Source organism: Peromyscus californicus, unplaced genomic scaffold, assembly GCF_007827085.1.
Source record: "Peromyscus californicus insignis strain IS unplaced genomic scaffold, ASM782708v3 Scaffold_5__1_contigs__length_169319896, whole genome shotgun sequence".
Taxonomy (NCBI): Eukaryota; Metazoa; Chordata; class Mammalia; order Rodentia; family Cricetidae; genus Peromyscus; species Peromyscus californicus.
Genome location: NW_026294573.1, coordinates 156060080 through 156071350, shown reverse-complemented (window position 1 = coordinate 156071350; position 11271 = coordinate 156060080). Strand labels below are relative to the sequence as shown.

The 11271-nt window shown below is 39.9% G+C and overlaps 1 protein-coding gene across 2 annotated transcripts in view; it reads left to right on the top strand.

Annotated features, from left to right (window-relative positions):
• Window positions 1–4083: 4083 nt before the first annotated feature.
• Window positions 4084–11271, top strand: part of Ca13 (carbonic anhydrase 13) — a 30910-nt gene continuing 23722 nt past the window's right edge. Inside the window, exons 1-2 of one of the 2 annotated variants that reach the window (XM_052717798.1) lie at window positions 4084–4298; window positions 7687–7884. In XM_052717798.1, coding sequence (XP_052573758.1) covers window positions 4262–4298; window positions 7687–7884 — 235 coding nt within the window. In that variant the 5' untranslated portion in view covers window positions 4084–4261. Of the gene's footprint in view, window positions 4299–4359; window positions 7440–7686; window positions 7885–11271 lie in introns of those variants that run through there. The other variant, XM_052717797.1, reaches the window with a different exon arrangement.

The following is an 11271-nucleotide window of genomic DNA, read 5'->3' as shown; positions in this document are numbered from 1 at the left end:
TTAAGTCAATTTTAGCGTTTTAAAATCTCTTTCATTTTATTTTTTTTACACTTACATATTTGTGTGTGTGTGTGTGTGTGTGTGTGTGTGTGTGTGTGTGTATGTGTGTCTGTGCTACAGCACACTTGTGAAGTCAGTTTGAGGGAGTCAGTTCTTTCCTTTAACCATGTGAGTTCTGGAGATTCAACTCAGATGATCAGGCTTGGCGGCAAGTTCCTTTACCCACTGAAACACCTTACCTGCCTTCATTTTATTTGCATATTTTTATTTTATTGAAGCAAAATGTCGTGATATTCCCAGTGGCCTCGAACTCACTGACTTACCCAGATGCCCTTAAATTTAGAACCCTCTTGTCCAGCCTTCCATATGCTAGAAATACAGGCATGAGCTACAATTCCTCACTGATTTCATTTTATTTGAAAAATGCAAAACATAATAAAATAGCAAGAAGATATTGGACAATTTCACTCTTTCCTAATCCATCATCCATTCCATTCACACCTGCTTCATCTGAGAAACAAGTTTTTCTAATTTGTGGCTTTATCTTTCCAAAGGTTTTTAGTCAGTGCTGGAGAGATGGCTCAGAGTTTAAGAGCACTTACTGCTCCTGCAGAGGACCTGAGTTTCGTTTTCAGCACTCACATGGTAGCTCAAAACTACCTGTAACTGAAGTTCCAGGAGACCCAACATTCCCTTCCAGCCTTCCCAGGCACCAGGCATGCATGTGGTCCACACACACAGGCAGGCAGACACTCATACACATAATAAAACTAAATAAATCTTATGAGGTTTTTGTCAAAAAGTTGCTAATGTATGTACCTTTTTATTTCTCTTTTTCCATAAAACAAATGTTGTTTACACTCCTTTGCTTTTTCTCTTCTTTCTCTCAGCTAGTAAGGCCCAGGAATTGCTCCATATTGTTCATGGAGTTGTTTGCTCCTTTCATGGATGGCTGACTACTGCACAGATGTTCTTTGGGATATCTAACCAGTCTCCTGTGAGTGGTTCTTTGGATTTTTTTCTCATTATACACACTGCAGTTTTGGAAAAGTGAACAGACTGCCCGAAGAATTCAAAGCACAAGAGTTCAAAATCAGATTTCTTTTTTTTAAATTCATTGATCCATTCATTAGACAACAATTATTGGGTATTGGAAACTAATATTAGAACACTAGTCACCATGATGTGTTAAATCACTTGAGTTAACGAACATGGGTTCCCTCGTAGAGAAGTTGTCTGGATTTATGAGGCATAGGCAGTTGACGTGAAGTAAGGATACTGGGGACAGTGTTTCAGGAAATTGAGTTTTTATCACCTCTCTGACTGCACAGACACTGTGCTCATTAGTTTCTGACACCTTGACACAAGCTTGGGACATACAGGAAGAAAGAACCTCAACTGAGAAAATGCCTCCACCAGATTGTTGTGTATTCAAACTCTGTAGTGGCAATTTCTTAATTAGTGATTGATGTGGGAGGGCCCAGCCTATGGTGGACAGTGCTAACCTTTGGCAGGTGGTCCCGGGATATATAAGACAGCCATGCAGAACAAACCAGTAAGCAGCATTCCCTGTGGTCTCTGCTTCAGTTCATGACTCCAGATTCTGGACTTGAGATCCTGCCTTAGTTTCCCTCAATGGTAGGCTGTGTCTGGACGTGTAAGTTAAAAATAAATCTTTCCTCTCCAAGTTGTCTTTAGTTGTGTTTATTACAGCAAGAGAAAGCAAACGAGGACAGACATGATGAATAATCATGTCACCGATAATTAAAGTCTGTGCCCACAGGTCTGAGGCAGAACTCAGGACTTATTTAGCTGGGTAACCCAGTGCCCTACTTCTTTTCTTGTTGCTGTGACCATGACCAGAAGCAACTCAAGGAGGAAACTTCAGCACGCAGTTTGCAGCCTGTCACCGAGCAGAGACAAAGTAGGATTTCAAGGCGGAAGCTTGAAGCAGAGACCCTGGAGAAATGTGATTCCTGGCTTGCTCCCAGGCTGCTTTTCTTATACAGTCCAATTCCACCAGCTTAGGGTTGGTACTGCCCGCAGTGAACTGGACTCATCTAGATCAATTAGCAATCAAGAAAATACCCCCACAGACAAGGTCAGATCACCAATCTGATGGGGACAATTCTTCGTTTGAGGTTCCATCTTCCCAGATGTGTCAAGCTGACAACCACACACCTAGGTTTACTTTTTGATGTTGATAATCTTAAATAAATATAGGGCACATAATACATTCATATTCATAATGTATATGTGTGCACATATAACACATAGTCTGTTCTCTTTATCCGTGAGATGTGTGAATTCAAACAATTTCATATAAAAACAGAAAAAATTTAATCATATCTGTACAGAACATGCAAAGACTTTTTCCCTTTGTCATTAATCCCTTAAAAATACCCTAACCATCATTTACAAAATGTTTACATATATTAGGCATTAAAAGGAATCTAGAAATGATCTTAAAGTATATGGGAGGTTGTGTGTAGTCTACTTGAAAATATGAAAATGTGTCTGCTAAAGGTCCTATACATACTGAGGGGAAAATGTATATACATTCTTTTAAATTTTTTTAGGTTCATTTATTTTATATGCATGAATGTTTTGCCTATATCTATGTATGTGCCTTATGTGTATGTATGCCTGGTATCCAGAGAGGTCAGGAGAGGGTAACAGATTCCCTGGAACTAGAGTTATGGATGTTTGTAAGCCACTCTGTGGATGTTGACAAATGAGCCCAAGTCCTCTGCATGAGAAAAAGGTGCCCTTAACTACTGAGCCATCTCTCCAGCCCTAATGTATTTTTTAAGAGTATCTATTATTGTTGTTGTTACTGTGTGTGTGTTGGTGTGTATGTGCTGGTATGTATGTGTGCTGGTGTGTGTGTGTGCTGGTGTGTGCATGCTGGTGTGTGTATGCCGGTGTGTGTGTTTGTGTGTGTGTACTTTCATGGCAGGGCATGAATGTCAATATCAGAGAACAACTTTGTAGAATCAATTCTCTCCTTCCACATTTGAGTAGAGTCAGGAATTGAACTCAGGTGATCAGGCTTGAGAGGCAAGTGCTGAGCCATCTCTCAGGCCCACACAAACTCTATGTATTCCTCTCTGATAAAAGTGAGTATTTTATATTTTATTTATATATATTTAAATAAGAGTTAACTTTTATTCTTAAAAATTGCACACCATAACTGAACTCAATTCTTCCAGAAAATGGAGAAAAAAGGAAGCTAGCACTCTGCTGACACAGAGGGAGCATGTTAAGCTAACTATACTTAATGCTATATTGAAAACTTGTTCTGCTGCTTTTTATGCTGAGGGACAGGCTGCGGTATTTGGTATTTAACGAGGGTAGCAATATGCAGCAGTTAATGGATTATTACTTAGTGGTGTGTGTTTTGCAGTGATTACCACACAGCTCTCAAGTGACTTGGATTCCTATTTCATGCCCCAGTTCTGTGGATAGTAGGGAAAGAAAGAGGTGATTTTAAACAACCACTCGTCTTGTTTTAATGTCAGGCTCCTGTCCATCAAGCTGGTCCATAAGCAGCATCAGAAACGGACCACAACTCAAATCCTCAGACCACTAGAACACTAATAATTTCGAAGGTCTCACAGTTTTTACATTTCAGTAGGAGCCGAGAACATGCATCTCTTCTGAACACCTTCCTTCTTCAACAGTTGGAAGGGTAGTGGAATTTAAGCACCAAGAATCCAGTAGGTTTGGTTTCTTCTAGGCAGGGCCAAGCCTGCAAGATGCTGGAGTAAGCAAAAAGGAACCAGAGAAATGAGTAATGCAGGCTGCAAAGGATGGAGCTGTGGGGGCAGGGAGGGCTGGCCCGGGAGGTCAGCACTTCATAACTAGCAGTTGTTATTTTAAGTGGTAGTTATTACCACTATCAGCACTGATGTGTGTGTGCGCGTGTGTAATCACCGCTGCCACCTCCATCAAGGTCCCTTGCATTTCCCAGTCAAGACCTCCACCTCCAGCCAGCAGCTCCTGCCTGGGTGAGTCATTTCTAGAAGGGCCTCCCGGGGGTGTCGACTTCCCAGACGGCAGGAAATCCCCTTTGGAAACGCTTCTGGCTGCTGGGCACAGGCCTTCCCCCGCCCCCAACGCGGGCGCCCCCTGGGGGTGACGACCGTGCCCCCGGGTTTCGGGTTCCGGGCACTGGCGCCCCGCCCTCCACCCGCTGGGCCCGCCCAGCTGTCCCGGCGCGGGCACCGGCCACAGGGTCCGCGGCTCTCCATCGAGGACCATGGCGAGGCTGAGCTGGGGATACGGCGAGCACAATGGTGAGCGCAGGCTCCAGCGTGGGGCAGGTACCGGCCAGCCGGAGATCTGAGCCCCGTGGGTGGATGGGGGTCGGGGCCGGGGTCCCGTGTGCTCTCTCGGGGCGGACAGAAGTGTTCAGTCACCTTCACTCAAAAAGCCCACCACTGTCCGGGGAAAGCCTGAGAGGTCAGAAGTCAGGTGACACACTTGTGAGGAAAAAGGACAACTTGAGGGCGGCCTGAGCACTGATCTCTAAGTCACGGGATGCCTTCCAGAGGCTGTTGGAGAAATCTTGGTAACTTGTAATTTGCATACTGATAGGAGGCTTACTTAGAACTTGTTCTTCACTTTTCCTTTCCTACCATACCTATCCTTCCAGAGATCAAGGCTTAGCAGATGATTATAGAAATCATAACGTGGCGCCAAGTGTACTTATTGATAAGCGTGGCAATGAGATATGTACTTTCCTTCATATAGTAAATGTATTAGAGATAAAACCGGTTTCTTGTTGGTCTATTGAACTGATGGCTTCAAGTAATTATTCTAAAGAATTGCAAAGAAATACCAGGACAGCATTGATAGAAGCCTGTCAAAATGGAGTTTGTGAATAACATTAAAAACTTCGTGTACACTATTGGACGGTATTCTACAGTACATTTTATGCAAAGTTTACTGAAATTGTTCCTTTCTTTTATTTTTATATTTTCCTTTTTGTGTTATGAGATGAGGTTTCACTCTGTAGCTTAGACTGGGCAGAACTGGTGGTCATCCTCCTGCCTTGCATGGAAAATTTTCATTTCTAATTGCAGCTTGCTTGAGGTTGTGATGACTAATGTTACTTTTAAAATGGCACCAGATGAACTTTAGAATTTTAAGAATGAAATTTATAATTTAGGTGAGTTTCTTTTGACGTAAGTCACAATAACAATCTTACATTTCACTGTCTTCTGATTTGTGTTTTGGAAAGACAATCTTCATTCATTTTTGTCCCCGATGGAATCATTTTTATTGTTGTTATTTGGCAGTTTTAAGGTTGTGTTAGCCAAGAGGTACTGACTGCACCCTAGTAGGTAGAAAGTATTGGTTTCAGTAAAATTCTTCTCCAGAAAATTTAAAAATTCTGAAAAGGCATTAACAAGGAATCATTTTTACATTTTATTTATTTTTTAATTTTAAAAAAGATTTATTCATTTTCTTTTAAAGCAATGTTTATGAGTATTTGGCTTGAATGTGTGTTAGTGCACCACATGCATGCCTAGTACCTGAGGAAGTGAGAAGAGGGTATCGGATCACCTGGGACTGGAGTTATAGATGATTGTGAGCCACTATGTAGGTCTGGAAATCAAACCCAGGTGCTTGGCAAGAGGAATGTGTGCCTTTTACTGCTGAGCCTTCTCGATGGTCCCTACATTCTACATTCTAGCTAGGAGTTGTGGAACGATTCTTGTCTTTCGGATACGGTGGTTTTAAGAGGACTGCACCTTGAAGGCAGATTTTGTTGGGAAAATTTTGTTGGGATGTGCTGCATCCTAACTAAGCACGCCTTGTTGTTTTTTCTTGTATAGTCATTGGCAGATTAAGGGGATCTTGAGTTGAGAGCAGCAGTGATTAATGGAACGGAAGGGAAACTCTGGACAGAATGCCTGTTCTCAAGCAGCTTGTCACTTCTTCTACTACCCTTTGATCATTTTTATTGATTTAAGCCATGTGACATCACCAAGCATTATATATCACTATGGATATTCAAAAATTCCCCAAACCATTGAGGAACCATGTACCTTTCACTTAAGAACCATGTTTAAGTGGGTTTAAAGTTGAATATGCTCGAAAATGTACGAAGGCAGGTCTCTTTTAAGAGGCACAATAGTACAAATGAATAGATAAAATTGACTATTTGATCCAAGTTTTTTTTTTTTAATCTTGAATAGATTTGACTTCTCTATAAACTGATCTGGTTATGAATGGCTAGGAATTGATGAAGAAAGTGATTAGGAAATGAAAACAGCCCTTTGCCTGTTGTAAAAATGTTTGCACATTGTGATGCATGCATTGCATATTTGAAATCTGGTACTGAAATCTGGTGCCCATTAGATTAACTTATATGTGATGTCCATGAAATAGAAAGATTTTCTATATTAAATAAGAAGACAAGATTGTGAACAGAAAGAGTAGTCACGCAGAAAGATAAGGGAAATGACCTAATAAGAAAATGTAATGCACTTTCTATAGTGTCTTCTGAGGATTTTTAATGCAAAATTGCTATGACTCGAAGTATCTGATTCCCAGGACACCTATTGAGCAGAGTATTGTCATGTGTTCATGTTGCAGCTTTTTTTTTTTCAGGAACCCGTGTGAGCAATAATGTTATATTTACTGACACGGTGTAGACATTTTATTTGGATTATTCTGTGTGAAAGATTTGTGTGTGTCTTGGGTAGACCAGTTGTACATCACAGGTAACTGAGTTGAGTTGAGTGACACCTGAGGATATCTGTTATCGGTGTAACAAGCAAACTAACAGGCAGTATCTTTAGAATGACTGCTTTCTTTGACACTTAACATCATCTTTTTATCTCTTCTCCACAGACTTCCTGGCCTCTGGAGCAGCCAGGGCACATTCTTGATTTTGAGATGGAATTTTTTTGTTTGCAAAAATGACTTGTACTTTTGTTTTAGTTAGTAAGTAGATACTTTGGGAAGTACTTTATTAAATATAAATATTCTTTTACCTATAAGCACATTTTAATTCTGAAAACGACTTAAAGCAGATAAAATGCTTTCCATACCCACAAAACACTAGTCTTGGTTAAAATATAAGTATGGGGGCCCTGAGAATGAGAATATTACTTTTCCTAATCTTTTTTTTTCAGGGTGGGGTTGTGGGTGATGTGCTTGTGTATATGAGTGTTTTCTTGTGTGTGTGTGTATGTGCATGTGCATGTGTATATGAGTGTTTTCTTGTGTGGGGGTGTATGTGCATGTGCATGTGTATATGAGTGTTTTCTTGTGTGTGGGTTATGTGCATGTGCATGTGTATGTGAGTGTTTTCTTGTGTGTGAGGTGCATGTGTATGTGGAGACCAGAGACTGACCTTGGTTGTCGTTCTCATTTGCTGTCTACCACCTTTTGCATCGAGGCAGAGTCTCTCGCTGAGCCTAGAGGTAAGTGATTCATTTAGTCTAAACCAGCCTGCCTTCTCCAGACACCCTCTGTCTCTGCCTCCTAAGTGCTAGATTACAAGTGAGCTGACACACTCACCTGGCATTAATGTGGATGATGAGGCCCCAAACTCTCATCCTCACATTTGTCCAAGCACTTTATCCATGGAGCCAGCGCTCTAGTTGCCTGTTATCAACATTAATTTGCTGAATGAAGAACTTACTTAGACCTTTTCTTTTGGCATATCAGGCCCTATTCACTGGAATGAATTTTTCCCCATTGCTGATGGTGATCAGCAGTCTCCGATTGAGATTAAAACCAAAGAAGTGAAATATGACTCCTCACTCCGACCTCTCAGTATCAAGTATGATCCTACCTCAGCTAAAATCATCAGCAACAGTGGCCATTCCTTCAGTGTTGACTTCGACGACACAGAGGACAAATCAGGTTGGCTCTGTTTCTCTATTTGTTGTGCTAAGACTTTGGATAGTTAGATTTATTCTCCTATCTTTGATTCTGGAATTCAAATATTATCTATTTGGACCTTAAGATAATGTTACCATTAAATAGTAGAGAAAATGTGTAGGAAAAAGTGTTCCAGATGATATTTAATAATTGGCTTTAGGTTATTATTACTTAACTGCGAAAATATTGAAATTGAATAGTATTTCATAAATGATTTTAATCTTTTTTCTGGAAACTTTAAATTTTTTAGATTTATTTATTTTATATGTATGAATGTTTGCTATGTGGATGTCTGGAAGTTACGATGGCTGTGAGCCCCCATATGGGTGCTGGGAATCGAACCCAGGTCCTCTGTACAATAGAAACAAATACTCTTAATCTTAGCTGCTGAACCATTTGTCTAGTCTTCTGTTTCTGGAAAGTGTTTAGTCATGATTATTTTGCTAATTATGGTAAACCTATAGTAGTAAGAGACTTGCTTTTAAAATCTCTTTTATTTGCTTACGATCATAATATGTATGTGTAGTAAACAAAACATACAGAAATGTAGAATAAAAATTAAGTCTATCCCTACAGTTTATTATTATGTAAGCAGTGTGGCACCCATAAATGTATAGTCACACATGTATACACAGTCATGTCATATTATTTTACACTTGCTTTTTAAATTACATTTAGGCTGATTTATATTATTCTGAAAATTTTTCCTATTCAAAGTACTTCATGGATATTTTCCATTAGAATGTGTAGATCTAATGCCTTTACTAGTAGATGAGATATATCAACTACTCTTTTATCATAATTTATACATTATTGTCCTAACAATGGACATTTCAGAAGGAAGGAAAGTAGATATTTAATTTAAAAGTAGAAATATTTAAAAACATCTATCCTAATTTATACTTTTCAACTTGTAATAAAAACTATATTTAATTTGTTCATGGGTCATATCTTTCACAATGTGAATTGTGGACATACAAAATGAAATTTTAATAAAAATTTAATTCACTTGTCAGTTTATTACCTAAAGAGAGAATAAATAATATTTATTTAAAATGAATATTTAATACTCTTTGAGCCTATCTGCTGCCAAGTATGGATGATACTGTGTTAACAATATATATCCCAATGCAAAGATGTGAAAACTTTCCTGTCATTTGTGTTTGCATGCGTCTGTATTAGGGACACAGCATTTGGTCTGTTTGCCGTTTTGGCCTAGGATGCATGAGAAGTATATCAGATAGATACAGTTAGGAGTTCTTAGAAGCATACAGGAAAATCATTGCAGGAACCGGCTAATACATCACCAAGACTTCTTAAGCCATGGCTTGACCTTCAGAAAAGTCCTTGACCTTTCCAAGTAATAGCTTTTGTCATAGTAGCTGAATTCCATTACATTTTCCTGTGGCTCACGGCACCTGTACAGTGCCCTTACGGAAGTTAATGTTGGTCCCAAGGATTGAACTCAGGTCATCAGGCTTGCCTGGCAAGCACTTTCATCCCCCGAGCCGTGTCATTAGCTCCTCATTAAGGACTTATAAAATTTCATCACTTACTTCATCAGCTTATAATTGAAGTCATCATATCCTGTTTTTGTAAAGGCGTTGTGGTTAGTGAAGAATTGCAAGGTTGTGCAAATGTCTCCCGTTTGTCCTGTCATCACAGTGATCCCTTTCTGTTGACCTGTATAAAATACATAAGGAAAAATGAGTTTGATGTTTCTTTTTATGTGAAGCAGAAAGGGGAAACCTGCCTTATTATAAGTATTCAACTTTATTTCCTCCAGGTTTGCAGTTTTGTGAATATGTAAATAGGTGTGCTTAGTGTACTGAGAAGTTTGGAAAAGCAGTCCAAAGTTTCTAAATAGCAAGTTGCTATCATCCACATTTTATATACTTTTTATAATATTTCAGATATAAAAAGTCTAACGCTACTTACATCTAATATTAGAATAAAAAGTGTTGAGGTCATACTTCAAAGAGATTTTCTTTATGAATATTAGTATTTTTATTGGAAAAGAATCCCCAATTCAATTTGATCTGAAGTAGTCTAGGTCTCTCTCTCCCCTCCTCCTCCCTCTTTCCCCCCCTTTTCTCATCTCCCCATATCTCCTCACCCTTCCCTCCCCTCCCCTCCCCTCCTCTCCACTCTTCAACTCCTTTGAGACAGGGTCTCTCACTGAACCTGGAGCAAGGATGGTAGCCTGTAATTCCCAGAAATTCTCCTGTGGCCACATCTAGATCTTTTTTTTTCTTTTGTTTTTGTGGTTTGTTTGTTTGTTCTCCTGAGTCAGAATAACCCTGTGAAGTCCTAGCTGACCTGGAACTTACTATATAAACCAGGCTGTCCTTGAACTCAAATAGAGCTGCCTAATTCTGCCTTTAGAGGACTGGGATTAAAGGTGGGAGCCACCACTCCTATCCCTGGCCTTTAAATGCTGGCCCACATGCTTGTATAGCAAGTGCTCTTACCCACTAAGCCACCAGTCTCTAACTCCAAAAAACTGTTCTTTTTTATATATATATTTTTTTAATTTTTGGTTTTTCAAGACAAAGTTTCTCTATGTAGCTTTGCACCTTTCCTGGAACTTTGTAGATCAGGCTGGCCTCGAACTCACAGAGATCCACCTGCCTCTGCCTACCGAGTGCTGGGATTAAATGTGTGTGCTACCACCGCCCAGCTCCAAAAAACTGTTCTTGACCAAAAATTAACTCTGAATGTTATCAGTGAACACAGCAATGACATAGAATTGTCCTCATGCCCCTTGAGGGTTTTACTTGGTTCAACACCTGCACATTGCCTAGCCTGCAGACACCCACCCTTCAGAATGCCAATAGTCCTTTAAAAGAGGACAAATGGATATGAGATTCTGTAGGAAGAGTGTCTACTGGGCATAGAGGAGGCCGATGAGGAAAGAGAAACCTGATGGGGTAACCGGGCTGCTCTTGCCTGTGATACTTGTCTTTCTAGACTCAGAACTCGCTTTTCTCAGGCTCTCACCTAACTCTGGCTCTCCTGGTGTTCTGAGCTTCCCACACTGGTGTAACTGTCAGGTTGGCATCTCTTGACCTCCTACATTAGTGTTTTATTTGGAAGAAGTTTCTTTTTGGAAATTCGAAATGAAAGAAAATAATAGCAGGTGTGACTTTGAAGAAGTTATTACTTGTTTTAAAGAATAAAATAGGGGACTGGAGAGATGGCTCAGTGGTTAAGAGCACTCACTGGCTGCTCTTCCAGAGGACCCAGGTTCAATTCCCAGCACCCACATGGCGGCTCACAACTGTCCATAACTGCGGTTCCAGGAGACCCAACAACCTTCCACAGGCAAAATAAAACACCAATGCATGTAAAAACAAATAAATAATTTTA